Raw genomic sequence first — 21,969 nt, 5'->3', positions numbered from 1 at the left:
GGGTCACTGCCTCAGCCGGGCTCTGAAAGCACCTCCTCCCCTTCCTGATCCTGGACTTCTTCACTCTCCCTCTATGATCCCGGCAAAAGTGAATGCTCTTACAAGTACTTAGGGGCCCCTTCTGCCTTTTGCAATTTTGAAAAGTGCTTTGATTCTTTCTCCCCGTTCTGCCCTGACCATCAAGGACCCTTATGTGAACCAGCAAACTGCAAATTAAAAAGGCACATTTTAAGAGAACACTTTGGAGCCCCATCCTCACTTCAGAACTGGTCTACACATCACATTTCCTCTACTTCAGTTGTCTCAGTGCTCAGTGGAGATGTTCTCAGCTAACTGCGTGTAGCTTCCAGGAGACCACAGTCTCTGTGGTGGAATTGAGAGGATGTTCTTGGACGATCCGGGTGAAAGCAACTTGAGTAAGAGTATTACCACCTTAAAACACTTTCAGTGTGAAAAAGATGTAGTGAAAAGGAGAATGAAGCTGAGCACTTAACAGACAGAAAAAGACAGCACAACGTGGAATTAAAAATGCTCAAGTTCGGTGCCAAGGCAACCGTGGATGCTGGGTAAGAGCCTTTGGTTCCAAGACAGCTCTCCCTGGTGGCACCTGTGTACCCATAGACATAATTTGTCCCTGCACCGATAAACATCCAACTCCCCTCCTCAAGGAGCTGCTACATCACATTTCAAGGCCTAGTAAGCTCACCAAATTCAGCACCTCCTACCAACAGCAAAAGAAGGAAAACAATAGCTAAAAGCGTTGTACCTGCTGATAAATGCCCTCCAAAGGGATGAAAGATTATCATTTGCCACTGAATTGCTTCTGAGTTTTTATTTTCTGAGCTCCCTGCTATTAGTACATTATCTCCGTTATTATCAACAGGATGTGACTGTAATGGGCACAGTGCACACAGCGTTGTTATTGATGTATTCAGTAATGACAGTGCTGAGTTCACACATCTTGTAAAATATAAACATTATTTCTGAACTCTTGGAGGACATGATATTGGCATGACTTCTCTGGGGACTTTCACTCTTACAATGAAGAGATGGTTTTGACAGCATTAGGAGCAGCTCTGCAAGTCATTCTCCAGGCAATGGGACAACCAGGTTGCTTGCAGGGACAGGCCTGCAGTTCACCAAGGGCAGCAGTAGGTGGAGCACATGCGCCCAGGTGCCTTCAAAAGCAGGATAAACACTGACGTTTCCTTTTGCCAAATCGTGTAAATGGATACATTTACTCCACTGAAGGTCAAGAGACTTAAAAATATTCACCTCTTTTAATCTCATTTTCCTATTCTCTACCAGGAATCAATATGAAAGGAATAACTGAAGGTGAAAACATGAATTAATATACATTAATTCATTAGAGTGCTGGTGAAGTAACATAAATATTGGAAGCAACTTGCAGCCATAATCAGGGGTTGGTATGTCCACCTGACAGAATACTCTGGTTAAACTCTTTTTTTTTTAAAGGACAATATTATGACATCAAAAAAATGCCCAGGAAGACTAAGTAGAAAAGTCAGGAATATGTAACAAACAATCTGAATTTTGTGGTGCAAAATCAATGAATACCTAGAAAAAAAAGACCAAGAGAAAATAAACCAAAGTGCACCAGCAGCTCAGGACAAGCGGTACAATGTAAGTGATGATTAAAATTCTTCATTTTACACTCTTCAGTTTTTTCCCAAATTTCTTCAATAAATATGTACTAACTTATTAAAAAATGAGTATTTTCAAGTACCATATGACCCTCAAATGAGGATGCTTTAGACATACCAAGTAACTGAAGCAAACCTGCATGAGAACTGAAATTATGTGGCTGACGCAGACATCACCACTTTCTTCAGAGCTGTCCCCCGAGGGTCCGTCCACCTTAGTATTTTGCGCACATCAGCTCAGTACCAGATACTCACCTGGGAAGGTGTTGTCACGTTGATTTCAGGAACAAAGTTGTCCTCAAAGAAACTGATGATGTTCTCTTGCTGCAGCTCCTTCGTCGGGGTGACTTTAGGCAGAGGAGGAAGAGGAGGCCCTTTCCTTGTCTGTGAAATGTCAAACACAAACAAACTAGTTAATTCACAAAGATGACAGGCAAGACATGTAGAAATGCCACACGAGCAAAGCAGGGGGACAGACTGATCACTGCCTGAAATTTGGATGTGCAGACAGAAATGGGTCTAGGTGATTCAGTGAAGGATGCTGTCTACCTCAGTGGCCCTCTGAGCAGTGCCAAGCAAAGGAAGCAAAGGCCCAAAGAGAAAGACTTGGCTATGAGATTCCATCCAGCTCAACAAGAGTGCTACACAGGCCTGCCGGGCCATGTACCTGTGGATCTAATGTTGAACTAAGGCAATGCCCTCTCTGAAGGAAACTGAAAGTGATTGCTCTCTTCAGCAATAAATTAGAATTTTAAAAATAAAATCAAGCAAGCTTTTTGCTGGACTTGGTGAGAACACCTATAGGCAGGATGCATTTCACTTTCCACTCCAGTGTTTTGAAAGTAAGAACTCCAAAGACCTGTCTACTGCATATGTCTTTCTAGGACTTCCCTTAGTTTTGACTGTACCCATGAAAATTTGAGCTGAACTGGAGACTCCAAGTTTCCCGACAAGAATTTCATTTTTGCACAAAGTAGGGAAGAGAAGGGCGGCAGGTTTTCTCTGTATTTCCTCCTGCCAGCCCTTACTGTTTCTTTCAGTCATTTGTTGCCCACATTTTTGTTGAGAGTCTGTTCATGTGCAATATACTGTGGACAATACCAGTGTGGGCAATGGCATATAAACGCATTGCTTTTCCTGGCTTTCCTTGCCCTGAGGGTCACCTACAGTGCCAAGGACAGAAGTTCCACGGAGAAGACAGGTGTAAGTGGGGCTGGAAGGGAAGATTCTGAGAGCAGCTACGGCAGAAGAGGACAGCGTGTGAGCCCGAGGAAGCTGCAGTGGTGGAAGCAAGTCCCAACACACTCAAAGGTCGGGTGTGTGAGGAAACATGAAAGTCCAACTAAGAGAAATAAGTGGGGGGCTCCTTAGTGACACCCACAATGTCTAAGGCCTCAGGTCTTAAAGTCTCTCCAGCTGGAAACTTCTTACTGCCCCAGCACCGCAGATGACCCTAGATGGGGTCGTCGCACCATTAGTCCCTTCACTTCCCCCAAGGTATTTGACATCGTCCTACCTGTGAGGGTGACCTGGGCCTGGCCGGTGCGGGAGACGCAGGTGCCAGCGTGTGGTTGGGACTAGCTGTGGGGCTGGGCAGGGGAGAAGCCTCCTCTGGTGGTGAAGGTGTCTTGGCGATGCGGAGAGGGCCAGAGTCACTAGACAACACACAAGAGTAAGCAAGGGCCTCCCAGGCACAGTACTTGTCAGGTCCTCCAGCCCAGGAGAGCCTGAGGCTTACTAGGTAGTGTGCTATCTACGCCCCCTTCCAGGTGAATTCTGCTTATTAGTAACAGTTATGGTGATAATTGGTGCCATATATTGCCCACTGTGGGCCAGAACCTATTCATGTATTATCTCTTATCGCCATGATACCCATGCATTACTGTTACCACTTTACAGGTAAATACAGAAAGGTTAAAATCTCTGAAGTCACTCAGCAATTTAGTGGATCTGAATTCAGGTCTTAATAATGCAAATCCCTGTTCTCTCCACTGTGCCAAAGAGGATCTGTAAGAATCTCCCAAACATAAGCTGAATTAACTTAACTAATTTCACTTTTGAATGCAAGAGAATCCTGCAGTGTCATAATCTACAGAAAAATCAACTCTGAAAATTATAAATGTTAGGCTAAAAGGCATCCTTAGGAGAGTGTTAGGATTTTGTAGGAGTGCTTTCTGATAACATTTGAAAGTCAATTCATTAACTGTTTCTCTTTCTACACCTTCTAGAACAAGGACTCAACGCAGACACATTGAAATGTGCAAACAAATAGGGTGACAGACACTAGTCACTGATCTACCTGGAGCCTTGCTCCGGTCTGGGCACAAGTTCACAGAGGCTTGGGAACTGCTCAGATGCAAAGACTAGGAGGACACAGGCCACACTGTACTCTCTAAGAATTTCTAAAGTCTACAGATTGAGGGAACAGGGTATGTATCCCAAAATAATGAGCATATACAGCACAGCATGGCTCAAGGGACTGCGGGATTGGTCCTGGAGAGAACAGGATACCTGGTGTGTCTGGGCTGGGCACCAGCAATTACGGCCTCTGAGGAGCACAGACCTAGGTTATGCTTAACAAGAGACCCCACTGAGTGCACCACCCCTCGTTCTGCAGAGCAACGCTGGAACAAATGAAAGCCACATCATTTCTTAAGTGGTTCTGAACCCCCTTTCTCTTCGTTCTGACTCAGCAACATTGAAATTTTCAGATGCATTTGCTCCTTCGATAAGGGAGAAAAACTTCGTTTTTTTTCATGTATTTCATTTCTAAAACACCCAAATGTCATTTTGATATTCTCATTACAATGTTTATTTTTCTTTCTCTATAGTGAAATGACCTTATTGGAAACAGTGACTCTCCACCTTTGATGTATTCTTTTAGGCAATGTTCTGTCCCCAAGAAAGAAAACACGTACTTACTGCTCACTCACTGAGCAGCCTTGGAAAGACCACAGTATAGCTAATGCAAAGAGCATCGAATAAGAAAATCAGCAATCTCCAGAGAGACCCAAACACTAACATATGGACATGGTGGTGTCTGCATAGAAGTGGGTATGTTTTTATAAATGCATGTGTATGAGCATATACATTGACTGATTTTAAAAATCACAAATACAGAATTATAGGACTACATGTTACCTTAGAAGCCATTTAGTTCAACAGCATCTATTTTTTGTCTATTAACTAAAAAAAAAATGAGTCCTAAACCAGAGAGGTTATTGGACTTTCTCAAGGAAGGCAGAACACATTAATAGAGAGTCATAAACCTGAAAGCTGAGTCCTCTGACTTCCAGCCCAAGGTGCCCTAGGCATTCCTTGAGGATGTAATGCTGGAGAAGGATGAAATAAAGGGATTGCAAAATCATGGAAATAGGTACGAAGCCAAATCCTGGCAAGGCAGACAATTTACCTGTGGATCGCTCACCATGGTGTATCTGACTGGCATACTCAGCTTAACAATGAGCAATAAAGCCAAGAACAGTGCAGAGTTTCTGAGGTCAAGTTAGAGGTAAGGTGATGGGACGTCTCACCTACTCCCTCTTTCCTTTCCCAAAATGGATTCATCACAGATGCCAGCACCAACATTAAACATAAGGACTACGTGTCTGAGTTTGAGGAACTCCTTTCTTCTCCAAAGAAAGTAACAAATGCACAACTAGAAATTCTCTGTTAAAACTTCACACTGCCGCTGTGAGGTCCCATGGAAAGCAGAGAGCGGCAGCCAATTCTTGTATCAGTAACAAAAGCCCATGCTGGGTGAATCTGAAGGCTGCAGGTGAATGTAAAAGCACAGAACTAAGGCTGGTGTCAGCCTTCACAGGGAAAAGCAACTTAGCACTAGATTTTTACAAAACAAGTAAACTAGTACAGGCTGGTACAGACTGAAGAAATCAAGAAACATCACATAAAGGTGGACGTGAACTGGGCTCTGATGAAGTGGCCTACCTGGGAGCTCCTTGAATGGTGAAGGCCTTGTCGGCGTGCTCATCTCCCAGCTTCGTCATCACTTCATACAGTCTGTGGCAAAGCTAAAGGGACAGGGGCCGCTGATCTATTAGTTGCAGGTCCTCCTGGGGCCAATCAGGCTGTTGCCCCAAGAAAGGAATGCTTTCTTGAAAAACTAAAAATCTTATGACAGTATGGATGGTCTCAGGATAATGCAAATCTGTATCTGGTCCAATTTAAAATTCATGTCGAAACAGGAAGGCCACAAACACAAGTAAACTAACAAAAGCACATCAAAATATATTTATTAATGAGTAGGGAGCAGAAAGCAAAAACTTATTGTTTACATCGACTCTATTAGAGAGAACGTCAAACAGCCATCCTGCTGAACTCGGAAAATACCAGTTGAGTTATCTGAATATTTGAAGAACAATTTTTCTTCAGCCTTAAAGTATCATTTGGAACTTCAACTTTAAAAAATGACTGGGAAAAAAAAAGATTGTGACAATGAGAAGAATTTCAGAAGAGAAATAAAAGCAGGCAATGACCAATGAGAGCATTTTTGTAAACCCACAAACAAATTTTTTTTAGGATATGGAGAACTATGTGGTCATTTCAAAAAACTAGCAATATTGCTGAGAGCAATAACACACTATGAAAAGGAACATGCAGGTGAGCAGATTTTTTGCATAACCCTCTGCCATTCCATTTGCTTTCAGAATCAGTGTTCATTTACTTTATCTTCCCTAAGTAAGAATAATCATCATAACTTACCACTGCAATCTCCTTATGAAACTTGGCCTCAAGGCTAGAGACATTTTTGAAAGTGTTGACATAAAATCCAACCCGTCTACCATGTGGAGATACAAAAACGAAAGGAGAGAGGGAGACATGTCAGTAAAACTGTTCCTAATGGCGAAGAAATGCATTAAAAACAGGTTTTCCTTTATATAATTTTGAAAAGCATTGCCTTAAATAAAATACTTAACCCAATGAATGACGTGCCTTTCCTGATCTGTTAATAAACAAAAGTAACATCATTTGGCATCGAACACATCCTCCCCTAAAATGTAGTTTAATACCCTAAGAGAGTGGATCTTACACTTTTCTGTCATCAGAATCACCTGCAGGTTTGTTTCTGATTCAGTAAGCTCTGAGGTAGGGTCAGAGAATTTGCATTTCTAACAAGTTGTAGTGGTACTGATGATGCTGGTTCAGAGGGAACACTTTCGAAACCACTGCCCTTAGAATTTGTTTGTATTTAGATGCATATCATGTAAAGGATTTGAGATGGAGAAATTTATTATTAATTTTTAGAACATATAAATGGTCTAGTTTGGTATCATATATTTGGGCTCTAAAATATGTTTGATAAAGGGAAGTAAAAAACCTACCAATTAGTTGCAATCCTGCATGCTTTTATGGAGCACAGCATTTATTTGCAGGCAATAGTTATTTGCAGCCCCTAACCATATTTGCATGGGGAAGAGGAGAGGACCTGAACTCTGTGTGAGGGGTCTAACTAAGGCAGCAGCTGGGAGGGAGGGAGAGCCTGCAGTTACCCGACAACACTGTGCAGAGGGACCCAACTCTTTGTATCATTTGCAGAGAAGTCACCCTGGGACACTCTGAATGACAACACAGAGGCCCTTCTCTAGGACCCCGATCAACCAGACAGTAATTCCTCATCCCTTTCCTCATTCAGTTACTCCACAAAGGGCCTATCCAACTGTGGTTAGGCCTGTCTGTGGGTGCATGTCTGGTGGGGGGTTAAGGTGGCTCCAGGAACTAACAACGATGTTAGGGGAACCCCCCCGAGCGGCTGACTCATGAACACATATGCTTGATTCATACTGGGGAGGGAAGGCAGCAGATCTCAAACAGCATGTATATGTTAAAGTTACCACAAAAGGGCCTACACAATTAAATACCAAAAATTGAACACATACGCACAGAAATAGTTGAAGGAACTGAGAGAGAAGGTAGTAATGGCCCTGAGCCAGCTCCAAACATTTGTTTGACAGGAGACAACAGGCTACCCTGAAGAACAGGTTGGATTTGAGAGAACGGGGTGCCTGGACCAGAGGGGGGGATGAGGTTGAATTTGGTGGGTATTATTTTACTTTCACTGATTTCACACTATGATGAACAAAACCCTACTGAAGAACTATGAAACTTTGCACACAGCTTTACTATTTCCTTAGGAAATATTTCTTGAACGGAAATGCTGTGGCAAGGTACAGATGATGGAAGATTTGATGTGTGAGGCCAAACTATCCCGACACAGACAGGGCCTCTAAAGTCCCTCCACGTTGAATGTGACTTTATCTAAAACCTTCGTAAAATTTATTCAGCAAGAATTAGCTTAGCATCTTGCTGACTTTTACATTTATATTCCTTTAATTACCATTAACACTTTTTTGTTCATTTATTTTGGCCCATTTGTACTTCTTTTGTGAGTCACCTATTCATAGTTTTTGCCTATTTCTTAGTGCTTATATTTTTCTTATTTTTTGGTAAAGGATTTTCTATTAAATGTGTTGAACTTGGAGACATTTAGAAGAAACAAGAAAGTATTCTTCTGTCTTTAAATTTTGTTTTCTCCTAGACAGCACATCTTAACTTGTCTATCTTAATTATTATTTAGAGAAATCAGTGGCACAGAAATAAATACCTTACTTAGAATGGCTAAACAAGTGTCTATAATTTTCTAATATTTTCATGGTTTCTTTTTATAATTTAGAAATTAAATCAACTAGTATATACTTAATTTGGAAAAAAAGCATTCAACATTATTGATGCAACTGATCACACAGTGATTTTCTCCGATTTATGAAATCAGAGACTCTTTCAAAGGAGTTGCTAGTTCACTATCACAGGCCCAGCACCTCAGACAGCACCCTGTCAGAGCAGGCACGCCGCGAGTGTCCCGTGAGTGAGTGAACGAATGACCGAACAAGCCAGTAAGTGAACAAATGTGGTAGTGGATCCACCGGAACGGCATATTCTGACTGTAACTTTGGCTTGTGAAAAACTGGTGCCACCAGCAGTGAGATAGATATACACCCACAGAGAGTCCCAGGCTCTGACTACTGGCATTATCTGCTTGGCAGGTTTCATTTCATAAGCTCCTCATAAACAAGGGACTCTGAGACATTACCTTTTCCCTAAAGGACTTTTCTGAGGTACCTACAGGCCCCTTCTGGTTAGCTGTCAAGACCAACTTAATTTCTTTATTAAGATGTTTCTTTGTTCTTAGGAACAGTGAAAGGATTAACAGCTGAGCTATCACAGCCTGAGTTCGCAGGCAGGACACGCTCCCCTCTGCCTTGCCCTGCCTCCCTCGGTGGGGTCTCACTGCTTCCCCTGAGCCCCTGTAATGGAGAAGGCTTCCTCCGCCGCCCCTCAGTGAAGGGGTTGGGGAGGAAGAGCTTTCTTCTGGCACTCCTGTGAGGGTCTGAGCTCATCTGCACAGGTCCTCTGAGCTCCAGGCCACGCGCATTCAACCTCTTCACAGCCTGTCCGTCAACCTCCCAGCACCGCCCCCAGTGCAGCACCGTTCGCCGCCCGCAACGGCGCACGCACATCTCGTGGCTTCCCTCGCTCTCCTTCCCTCAGTCCTCAGACTAACCCAGCGGACGGGGTCATCCTGAGGACTGTCCAACCAAATCACGGACTCCTAACGTGGTGACCTCCGTGCCCAGCACCTTTTTTTATACATATTCTGCAATGAATTACTACTGCATGTCGGGCATGTTGCCATCACTCACAACTGAAGTAAGAAGGTCAGTGGCCTACACGTGTGCGTGATTCCCCAGGCTGCCAGAGCCTGCTTTCCTTCATTTCCATTCCCTGGGTGACCTGCTGATTCCTCAGAGAGCACAGCCGCTGTCCTTCCAGGCTACTGCCCCCCTCAGGCTCCCCATCTTGCATCATTAAGCCGGGGCCCTGTGGTTTGCCTCTCAGCACTGTCTGGTGGCTCTGTCAACACCCCGTCCTTGTCCTTGTCCTCACACCCTACATGCCCCACGTCCTCAGTCCTAAATCATCCCACCTCTGCCACTCCCACTGTCATCTTCTCAAAATGGTGAAAGTTCCTGTTCAAGGCTTCCCTTGCCTTGTCATCCTGCTGTCACTATCCCTCATTCCTTCCACCACAGCAGAGACGCTCAGAACAGCAGATGACGTCTACAGCTGCTTCCTTGTCTCCCACGGACCCTCCAGAGCCGGGCAACCGCTCCTGACCCCATCACAGCAGGAACCTCTCGGACGCTCACGGAAGGCAGTGCCTCTGCGGGCCTCATCCACTCCATCTCTTGTGCAAGACACCGCCAGCACGCTCTCTCTCACCTACAAAATTCTCTCCATTCTTGGTGTTTTGAGAAACTGCTTTTCCAGGTCTCTCCCTACGTCTCTGATGATTTCTTCTCAGGCTCTTCTTCAGCAAAGCCCTTATATATCAGTGCTCTTAAAGGTTCTTTTTGCCCTCATCTTGCCACCTGATCTACCTTGCCACCTACCTCACCCACCTTCAAGACACCAACTACTACCTCAAATCTCTTTTTGAACTCCAGATTTAGTTAGATCAATGAACATATCCTTTTGGAGTTCCTAATCATTCCTCAAACTCAGCATATATAAATATAATGGAACTGAGTACTTCCATAAACCTTCCCTTTCTTCATGTACTATCCACCTCTCTGAGAGAAGCCTCCCCTAGCCACCCAGTCTATACTAGGTACTCATCTGCTGTCATGCTCCACTCAATTACCTTGTTTTATTTTCTGCATTGAACATATTGTCTGATATTTTACTCTTTATTTCTTTTCTTGGTAATTGCCTTTCCCTATCCTTCAGTGTAAGCTCCAAGAAAGCAAAAACCTTCAGTGCAGGATCTTTAGCACCTGAAAGAGTGCTTGGGCCACAGTAGGTGGTCAGTCGACATCTGCTGAGTGATAGTGAGTGAATCTGACTACCGCCTCTCTTCTGCTTTAACACCACAACCATCCTCCTCAACCCTGGCACTCCAACCTCCAGCTACAATAAATGAATTAAAGTTTCATGAACTCACATATCTGTTTCAATCTCCATGCCTTTATGCCTTTATTCATACTTTTCCTCAGCCTAGAAAGTCCTTTTCACTAAATGGTGACTCTACTCATTTTAAAAGAAACAGCTCAAGCATTCTCTTTGGAGCCCTCCCTCCTTTGTGATACCTCTCTCTCTCTTATGAATTGTAAGCTCCTTTAGAATGTACAAACACACCCTAATGTTTCCTTTTTTAAAATCGAACCTACATCCCCCTCTAGGTAGTATTTTATTTCTTTTTTCCCTGATACATGCAAAATTTTTAAAGAGTTTGCTAAGTATGAGGATAACGGAGGAACAGATGAACAAAAAAGACACAAGACATAGCAAACACCAAACAGTAGCCACACTGCCTACTTTATCAGTTATTATATAATGGCCTCAGCATGCTGTTCAAAAGATAGAGGCTGGCAGAATGGATAAAAGACACACACACAAATCCAACTTTGTATATGCAAGAGACACTTTACAGACACAAACAGGTTGAAAGAAAAAGAAATTCAATCATGCAAAGAGTAACCAAAAGAGAGCTGAGGTGGCTACAGTAATATCAGACAAAATAGACAAAATGTACTACTAGAGATAAAGGAGGACATTTTACAAAGATAAAATGGTCAATCCATCAAGAAGTTATGCTAATTATAACCATAAATACAGCTGATCTTTAATAATGCAGAGGTTAGGGCTGCCAAACCTCCATGCAATTGAAAAGCCAAGTATAACTTTTTACTCCCCAAATTTAACTTTTAATGCCTACTGTTGACCAGAAGCCTTACAGACAACATAAACAATCAATGAATACATATTTCATATGTTATATGTATTACATACTACAGTCTTGCAATAAAATAAGCAGAAGGAGGGAAAATGTTTTTTCAAATTGTCACAAATCTCCAAGAATTTTTCTAATATGTTTACTGAAAAAAATCCAAATATATGTTAACCTGTGTAGTTCAAACCTGTGTCATTCAAGGCGCAACTGTACATTTAACAACAAAGCTCCAAGACACACAAAACAAAAGCTGACAGAATTGAAGATATGTGGACAATTCACCGTAGTAATTGGAAATTTCAGTGTCTCATTTTCAATAATGGAAAGAACAACTAGGCAGAAAGCTGATAAGGAAACAGAAGACTTGAACAATACTACAGACCAATTGCACATAGCAGACATATACAGAATATTCCACCCAACATTTTGAATGGCTATGAATAGTTCAATATAGTATTTCAGCCATTAATGAGTTAATAAATGCTCATTACAATGTGTTCAGTATTATTCAGTTCACCACAAAAGGCAAAGAATATACCAGAGTACTACCAACCTCAATTTCAAGATGGAGCAATAGGGCTTGGAAGAAAACATGTGTATTTATGAAATAATTTTATGAAATAAACTCTATTTAGGAAAGTCTGCATAGTTTCATTTTAAATAAAAGAGAGGCACTAAATACAGACAGCAGGGTTTACAGGAAGAAACACTGAAATGTTTTAAGTGCCAGCTTGAAGATTTATAAACCTTATAAACCTAGACAAAGTGTTTGACCAATATGATCCTTAGCTTCCTCATCTGTAAAATGGGGATATATATATATATATGTAATTGTATATATGTAAAGTATGCAAAATGATGCTTGGCAAATAGAAAGTATTCAATAATCCCTCCCTCTCTTTCTCTTTCACACAAACGCACACACAGTACACACAATTATTATGGTTGAACAATCTGGGCTTAGTCAAGGAACATACTATATATAAAGAAAGGTCTAATCTAAGTTTGAACAAAGGGTAGAATCTGATTGACATAAAAAGGACAAGAACCTTGAGTGCCGGTGTGAGAAGGTAGGCTGGGTTAAAAAGCACTGAAGCGTCTATACTGTATATGACCAGAGAAGGGAAAGGTTTCTCTGCAAAAGTTGTCCCTCAAATATTCCCGTTGTGGTTAAGTCCCCACAAAGTCTCATATCACAAGACACTGTGACAATTACTTTATTTTGAACAGCCAAATACTATCTGGCGAAGGCCTAGTTTTAGATGCTTACAGAGAGCGCTAGAAACAGAAATTTTGTTACATTCCCAGTACACATTAGGGAAAATAATAACTGTCTTTGGCAATTTTGGCAATTTTCCCAGGAGGCTTATCTCATAATTGGAAGTGTTGAGCATTGTGGTACACAAGCATTTTTAAAGATATATCTAAAAAAGCAATGGAGTAGGTATATTTGAGATCACAAAAATTCCTTTATAGGAAAAAATGAGAAGAATAGTTGTCTTAATTGTATACAGATGACAACTTGTGTTTGGAATGGAATATCCATTAAGGTGATAAGTTCCAGAGAATTACCAGTTGACTTGATGAGTGTCTTTAATGAGTACAAAGCCGTGGATGCCAAAGATGTATATAAAGATTGTGAATACATTTCTTGAAATTTGAGAGTGTAAAAAACATTTCTTAAAAAACACATAATTTTGTATCATTTGTGATTTTAAATAGGCATGAATAACTAAATTAAAATGATAAATATTCATCTCATCTAATCCCTAAAACAATTTTATATATTCAACTGTCCGAGACCCTCATTGAGGGAGAAGAGAGGTCTTCTTTGGGCACATTCAGCAAATTACCAAGCAGTCCACAGATTGTCAAGGTGGAGCTTCCCAATGAAGAGGTGCACAGGATCAAGTTGAAGACAGAACAGTGAGGCCAAGACTGCATTATAATCCACAAGAGGATGTTGAGGGTTGGGATGGTGGCAGTGAGGATGGGGAGGGAGAGACCAGTCTGGAGGACCACACAGAAGAGGGATGGATTGTTTCCTTTGATGGTCCCTTGGGTTCCCATAGTCTATGACTCCAAAGCTTTGGGGCTAGGATCCCAAGAATACTTTATTGTGTTTAAAAAGTAGCAAAAAGAGAAAAGCAGATGTTGAAAGAATGAATGAATTCAGGTGAGCAATGAGTTAATTTCACACATGTTAAACTTTGGGTTATGGCTGGACAATGTAGCAGACATGTCCTACGGCTTAGTTTTGTAATAAACTAGCCAAAATTTGCTCTATATATTTCAGTAGTTCAAAAGTAAACATTGAATGCCAACTATTGTCAAATTTGAGAGCCCTAGAGATGAACACAGACATGGACAAACTCCAGTCTAGATGCTCAAAATGCTTATAATTTTAGAGGATAAGTACAAGCTCTAGAATTTCTATATAGGAGTGCTCTAGTGGGGAACAATATCATTGGAAGTTGGGTTAGAGAATCTCACTTAAAGCAGTGTTACATGGCAACCAAAATTCTGTTTATTTGGCATGAAAGCAGGGGGATGCTGATGGAAATTGAGAGATACAAGGCTCCACTTTGTCCAACAACTTCTGGTTCTACTATAGAGCAGGAAAAATAAGACAAATGATGGAAAAATGAATTAATGCCATGAGAAACGCAGAGTAACTATAAATAAGAATATTTAGTACTTAAAACAGGAGTGAAATTTAGGTTAAAAGGTAAGAGTTGAAAGTAGAGGCTTGGCATCAAAGCCAGAAAACTGGATGAACTCTCAGAATAAAAGAAGTGCTGCCAAGAGCTAAAAGGGTAGCTTTGTAAACTCCCAAAGTTAAGGGCTGTTCTCATAATGCCTCCAGTTGAGCTTTGGGATTCCACTTGAGAAATCTATCATGGTGCAAAACTGTACCATCACTATGGTAGCTGCTGGCCACCTGGGGTTATTTAAATTTAATGAATCAAAACAAAATGCATTTAATCTAAAACTCACTTCCTCAGTCATACTAGCCATATTCCAAGCATTCCACAACCAGCCACATGTGGCTAATAGCTACCATATTTGGAAGCACAGATAAAGGACACATCTGTTGGATAGTGCTGATGCATCACAGGCAACGAAGAGAAGATAAGGGATATTCACCATTCTTGAACTTCTAGAAGTGACATGTACAACCCATACAGAAGCATCTTTACCTTGACCATAAAGATGGTAACTCTTCTTGTAAGTCAACATTAAACTCTTCAAATACTTTCTGTGCTTTCTGAAATTCTTCTTCTGCCTAGAAATGATAAACAACACAGGTTTATGCTAAAAAAAAAAATTACTGAAACACAAGCCATTTCTATATACAACAACATTATTTAACATAAAATAGGAAAAGCTTTATGGCCTTCAGGAAACATTTCAAGGAGAGACATTTTTCTGGTTAAAATTCACATGATTTTTTTTCAATAAAAGTGAAATATTTAGTCTTACTAATACAAGAAAACTGAATTGATTACAGTGGTTGCGCCTGTAGTCTCTGGCAGATTCATTCATTCTACAAAAATGTGTTAACTGTATGTCACATACCCTGCTCTGCTCTGGATACTGGACATGATGCTTCCCAAACAAATTCCCAGTCTAGAGGGAAATCTAAATAATTACAAGATAAGGTTTACAATCTGTTCTGAAGCATGCTGCTAGGGAAGATGGTGCAAAGAACAGTGAAAGTTCCATAGGGAGTGATTTTTAACTAACCTCAAAGAATCAGCAAATGTTTGCTAAAGAAGTGGGTGGAGAAGGGACAGCAGTACATAAAGGTGGAGTCCCTTGGGTTAGAATTCTAGCTTACCTCCTGTGTGAACTTGTTGGACTGTTTTACTTCCTTCACCTCAGCTACCTCATCTGTAAAAACACCTATTTCACAGGTGCTATATTAGGGAATGCTGATATAGATACAGTGTCGAACGTGATGCCTGGCAGTTCTGGAGTCTTGAATGAAGGGCAGTTGTTAATGGAGATGCTCAGGAACCAATGTGCAGGTCATGAAGGCTCTAGCTTAGGATGTGTGCATGGAAGGGGATGTGGGGAGGAAGTCTTGAAAGTTGATTAGGATAGACAGGTGAGTCATAACCAAGTTGTGAAGGCCTCACATGCTATGCTAAAAAATTTAGGATTTCTTTTCTAAGGCAATGGGAGCCATTAAAAGGCTTAAGCACGTATCTAGATATACGATGTAGAAACACCATTCAGACAGCTGTGTGTAGGCAGATCCGGGAAGGCAAGATGAGAAGCAAAGGGAGTAGTCAGCAGGTGTTAGTTGGCATCTGTGAGTGAGTGACATGCATGGTAAAGCTACTGAAATGGGCTTTCTAAGAGACAATGAGTATTATACAAACCTAGCACATGTCTCTACTTTCAGACAACCATAAATTACGTCTGAGAATTTCAAACTTGATTTCCTATCTGAACCTCCATTTTAGCTTCAAATAAGCACTACAACCTTAGAAAGAAGTATAGTAACACTTATTACTTTCATTGATCCTGCAGTATTGTTGGGGTACAAAGTTTATTCTGATCAAAATGTATGAATCAGTGTCAGGAATACAAATTCTACAATAACATGAAAACCCTTACTTTTAATTAAAAATTAGGGAAAGCAGCCCACAAGTATCACATTTCCTTTAATACTTAGTTTTAAAAAGCACTATTTAGTCCTTTGGTACTTGTCTTTCTCCGCCTGGCTTATTTCACTGAGCATAATACCCTCTAGCTCCATCCATGTTGTTGCAAATGGTAGGATCTGTTTTTTTCTTATGGCTGAGTAATATTCCATTGTGTATATGCACCACATCTTCTTTATCCATTCATCTACTGATGGACACTTAGGTTGCTTCCATATCTTAGCTATTGTAAATAAGGGGTATGTTGGGGGGACTTAGTGAAGGGGGGAGCCTAGTAAACATAATGTTCTTCATGTAATTGTAGATTAATGATACCAAAATTAAAAAATTTTTTTAAAAAAGCACTATTTAGGAAATATTTCGTTTTAAAAAGCAAAGTTGTTATAAGTCATGAAATATAGAGAGTGGTGTCAACAGTCAGTGGGATCAATCCCTACCTTAGAGATTCGACTTTCATCCTTCCTTTTGGAGCTCTGCAAAGCTTCCAGATGGTGGCGAGCACTGTCATAGTCCACCAGCTTCCTACTGCGCTTTGCAATGCGATTCTGCCAACAGGGAAAAACATGCACTGAGAAAGAGACACGATCATACATTCTCTCTTTTTGACTGCCAAAATGCTTTCCTCGTTCAGAGCAGTTGAGGATCGTGACTGAATCTTCAGATCAATATGGACTGGAATTTCAGTAGATAAATGATCCCTGGAAATCAGACAGGAGTTTTAAGATAACTATGACTAAAATGTTGGAAAAGGTAGACAACAGACATAAAAGATGGGGAATTTCAGCAGAGACATGGAAGCTTTAATAGTCAAATGGAAATGCTAGAAATTTTAAAAAGTGGTAGGAAAATGTCTCTGATGTGCCAATCACTAGACTTAAAACAGCTGAGGAAAGAAACTGTGTACTTGGAAATAGAGCAAGAGAAATTATTGCCATTAAAACACAGAGAAATAAGAATTGAAAAAAATAACAAAATCAAGCATATAAGACCTATAATACAATATCAGATGATCTAACATAGAGTATCTGGAATCTCAAAAAGAGATGAAAGGGAGAGTGGGAAGAAATATATGAAGAGATAACAGCTGGGAATTGTATGAAATAATGAAGACATCAAGTACAGAACCAAGAAACTCATATAATCCCAAGAAGGATAAATACCAAACAATACACTTCTGAAGACATCATAGCCAAACTGCTTAAAATCAAGAATAAAGAAAAACATAACGAACAAAGGTAAGAATTATGGAAGACTAATATTCAGAAACTATGCAGGCCACCATATAGTGGTGTGACATCTTTAAAGTACTGAAAAATAAAAAATAAATAAAAAGAAATCTGCCAACTCAGAATTCTATTCCCAGTGAAAATAATCTTCCAAAAGTGAAGGAGAATAAAATGTTTTTTGGACAAAGTAAAGAGAATTCACTGCCAACATAAGAATGTTAATACTAAGTAGAGCTATACAAAGAAATGAGTATTAATCAAAGTTAATATACATGATTTTGTTTTCTCACTTTTAATCGCATTGAAATGACAATTGATAATCTACAGCAAAGAACAAAAAACAATATACTGTGGAGTTTATAACATACAGGAAAATGTATGATAATAACAGCACAAAGGAAGAGAGGGAAGAACTAGAAGAATATTGTAAGATTCTTAGACTGTTTATGAAGTGCTATAATAGTACTTGAAGTTAGACTTAATTAAGTCTAATTAAGATTAATTAAGGATACATCATAAATTGTAGGGCAACCACTAAATATTTAAGTTTTTAAAAAAGAGGTGTAACTAATAAGCAAATAGTGTCAGATTGATTCCTGAGCCCCAGACTAAGACATACTGATTTAATGAATCTGAGGTAAGGCCCAGGCATCTGTCCTTCTTTAAAAGATCCTTAGTTGCTGCTATGCTCAGCCAGTCTGATTAGAGAACTAAGGCAGGAGGAGAGCTGTAAGGAAACTTTAAATTTGATGCGATAAGAAAAATAAATTTAAAAAATGTTTTTGGCTTACAAACCATAGTCACATTCCTGGGATCTTCACAGTGACCTATGGTATGTGTGGTGGAGGGATTATTCCCATTTTACTTGGAGGGGATTTCCAGTTGTATGGGATTATCCTCTCATTTGTCCAGAATTACTCTGAAAGTCTGTGGCAAAGATGAATTAGACATCAGCCCCCCAACCAGTGCCAGGTGTGGGGTGAGGCGCGCACTGAGAGAAGGCCTCCCTTTCAGAGTCCTGGAAGTGTGGGGTCAGCCGCTGGGAGCAGGGGCCTCCTATATTGTGACCCCAGTGCCCTCACCAGCCCCACTCTGCCCCAGCTGTGCTCCTGACTCTTGGTTAGTACCCCCCCTACAGCTCCTGTGTTTCTCTGACAGACGCTGCCACTCAGCTACCATCTGTCACCTCAGCCTATTCCTTTATAACCCCTTCAGGACTGCTGAGAGGTGGGCTAGGCAGCTATTCTCATTTAGCTGCCTCCAGTATCTTTCACTTCCCACTCTGCACCCACCACTTCCCACTGGTGTTAGTAGTGGGAAGTATGGCTGACACACCACATTCGCTTAACGATCTGTGATGAATGAGCCTGGGCAGAGTGACGCCCTTCAGTGACCTACAGTGGACACAGTAGGCTTCTGAGGTGACAAAGCTCATTATTTTTAGCAAACATCTAACTGTTACCTTCAAAGGAACAGTGTCCCTTGAAGCAGTCACTGGCCTTGGGTAACAATATGCAAACTCATAAAGCTCAGCACTGGGGACCTGAGGGTGAGGGTGCGGAGCTGGGGCGTTCTCCTTTGGTATCTTCCAAGAAGCAGATCCTGGTTCTTTGGAGATGAATTTGATTTTTAAAACAGCTAAAATTCAATTATTCCTAAGACTGGGAATAAGGTGGGAGAGTGCACTCAGGCATCCTATTTTTTGTTCAAAAACAAGAAGTGAAGTAAGTAATGTGATTTATTTTCTTGTGCAACTGACAAGTCAATTACAGAGTCGAGCTTACCATGGTAGAATGACTATTCTAAAGGCCATCACTCATTTTGATGCATATATTTTTGTGTTGGAAAAACAAATCAATCTTGTTTCTTTACCTATCTGATATTTGGGAAACTGGAAAAAAGAACCAAATCTCCTAAGTAAGGGTAGAGTTAATAATACACTTTAGCTTTTATATAGAAAATGATACAATTCTTATTTAACCATCCAATAGTAAATTTAACTAAATTTACTCATTCAACACTAAATAGCTTAAATTGTTTAATTAATATTTCTTCAAATTTCCACTGTGCACTGACCTTATACAGTAAAGAAAATAATTTACTGTACCTTTTAAATTTCAATAATAACCAAATTTCATTTGGCACACTGCTGTAAATATATGCTTAGTTGCTCATGCATAGCTGCCAAGATAGAATGTAAACTACATTTTACAATAACTGCTCACAGCTGTAAGCCTCCCTGGGTTGGTGACAAGCTGGCTCTTATTATAGCACTGATTGTAGATTCAGTGTTGCATACTAAGTACTGTAACACTGGGTGCCTTGCCAACCACAGTGGGAAAAGTCAAACATCACCCCCTCATGAATGGTACTTCGTAGCTCTTGCTGATGGCTACAGTGGATATTTGGAAATTTGCCTGAGGTTTTAACTACACATATCCTGTTGGTTTTAATGAGAGTTCAAAAAGTCAACTGTGTTCCATGCTTTGAAAATTCTCCACTCAGTATTTTAATCACAATCCTCCTTTCCATCAGTAACCTGTTATGTAAACACTTAGCACCAACTTTATGAAGTGCTGAAATCTCTATCCACATCTAACTTCCATTTACTGAGTAAAGGCACACACAGTAACTAAAGTGCATTTGCACAGAAGTCTTTCAAATGCTAGAAACAGCTCTCCCACCTGCTCTTCAATTCCCGAGAGTTTCCTTTCCAAGTTAAACACTGCTATTTCCTCAGCTGTTCATTGTATAAAGCAGCTTCGTAATCCTCTATCTTGGTTGAAACCCTGTGTGTATGCTATGGTATTCTAAACACGACGTCAGAGAAAGGGAGAGAACAAGCTTGTGTCAGCCTCTGTCCATGAAGCAGGTAAAACCATGACATGTATTTCACCTTCAGGACATCCAGGAAGATGATACTATTTCCAAATCCTAGTGTAAAGATGTTTTAGAAAATGAAAGATAGTCTTTGTGCATGACCTCAACCATGGACCCCAAGAAAAGGCCCTGCTGAAGCAAAAGTTCTCCTGAGTTCTTCATCTTTCTGACATGGAAAAAATGCAAAGGCTAGTCCGTATAATCCATGTGGTCTTATTTTAATCTCTCTCTGTTTTCATGTAGGTACTTCTGTGTGTATTTGTCTTTTAATGACATATACAAAATAGACTATATATATACAAAGTATACAAATATACTCCCAGAGAGTGTACGGCCAACTTCCAAATAACTGTCGCTGCGCAGGACCACAACAACTAAGATCCTCCATATTTTTTTTGAGGATACTAAGATTTTGTTCCTAAAACTCAGTAACTTTTAAAATGTGTTCCCCTGTCAATCACAGCCTTATTTCCTTAGCTAAGTCATACTATGAATATATGTCACATGAACAAGTCAGACAAATGGCAGACTGCCTCGAAATGTTCAAGCAGGAGGACAAAGTGTTTCCCTTACCCTCTTCTGATTATTGGGGATTGAGTTTTATAGATATTAAACTACCACCCCATAAACAATTTTCTGAAGTGTGATAGAGATTCTCAGACTGCTCCACAAATGCTACCAGTTCAAAGACAAAAATCTGAAGTTCTATCAAATAATCTGGGGATATCCCCAAACACATTCCCTATAGGCTAGTGCATGAGATTGGAGAATAAAAAAAAAACTGTTTTTACTTTAATTTTTTACTTTCCCAGAAAGTTTTAAAAATTGGCATATATTTTAATTAGGATACAGAAATGCAATGGATAAATAAAGTGCTCTGCCACCTATTACGATACCATCACTGAGAATTCATCATTTGGACTTTTTCTCTGTGACTCTTTGCAAACAAGGCTAATGTAGCTAGTCTGGTTCCCTTAGGTTCTTGTCTGGTGCCCTGGGTGCCCCAAAGCACACTTGGGGACTTTGCTGGTCAACTGGTATTAGGTATTTTATGTTGGCCCAAGGAAGCTAACATCATTGATATGAGTGCTGTTTTGGCCAAGAAGCTTCCCTATGCTTTATGGGCCAAGGCCATTGAACATTACTGCAGATGGTTTCCCGGTCTATGGCAATGGCTATGAAGGCCGGTCAAATGGACCTGCACATCACAAGTTACTTAAGACAATACTGCAGGTGCCTGTGGACACTGGTTCATGGCTTCCTCACCCTACAGGTAGAGTAGCACATGGCTATCTTACCTGCCACTCCTCCTTGAGAAGGGAAAACGATTGCGCAGCAAATCTATGAATGCTACCCTTTGCCATATGCAACCCTGATGGTTTAAAAACCATCTTTCCCTCCAGAGTCAATTTCAAATCTAAGGGTGGACTATACTCTTCACTGGTGTATTTCCCTCTCAATGAATCCAAGTGTCAAATAGCACAGTGTTTTAGACATGGTATTTTTAGAACTAGATGCAAATGTACTTGAAATGTTTACATCATAATACTTCAATCTGAACCTGAAAATTTCAAGGAGAGAAAAGAAATACACAGGTGTGCTATGAACATATGCGAAATAAAGAGTAAACAAAGTTCACATCTTGCTGTCATGTTTACAATGAAGTTCCTCCTTTCCTTGTGACTGTTGTTTATTCTAGGGGAAATGCTTATCAAGTG

General features: G+C 40.5%; 1 protein-coding gene across 2 annotated transcripts in view; it reads right to left on the bottom strand.

The window, feature by feature from the left end:
- AMPH (amphiphysin) overlaps positions 1–21,969 on the bottom strand; it is a 228,175-nt gene that overhangs the window by 56,421 nt on the left and 149,785 nt on the right. For both annotated transcript variants that reach the window (XM_036918931.2, XM_036918932.2), the window contains exons 6-11: positions 16,583–16,690; positions 14,673–14,758; positions 6,387–6,462; positions 5,613–5,695; positions 3,181–3,319; positions 1,920–2,048 (exon numbers count right to left, since the gene is read on the bottom strand). In XM_036918931.2, coding sequence (XP_036774826.2) covers positions 1,920–2,048; positions 3,181–3,319; positions 5,613–5,695; positions 6,387–6,462; positions 14,673–14,758; positions 16,583–16,690 — 621 coding nt within the window. The remainder of the gene's footprint in view (positions 1–1,919; positions 2,049–3,180; positions 3,320–5,612; positions 5,696–6,386; positions 6,463–14,672; positions 14,759–16,582; positions 16,691–21,969) is intronic.

Source organism: Manis pentadactyla, chromosome 7 (assembly GCF_030020395.1).
Source record: "Manis pentadactyla isolate mManPen7 chromosome 7, mManPen7.hap1, whole genome shotgun sequence".
Classification (NCBI taxonomy): Eukaryota; Metazoa; Chordata; class Mammalia; order Pholidota; family Manidae; genus Manis; species Manis pentadactyla.
The sequence above is the reverse complement of the archived record's forward strand: the minus strand, read 5'-3'. Positions and strand labels throughout refer to the sequence as shown.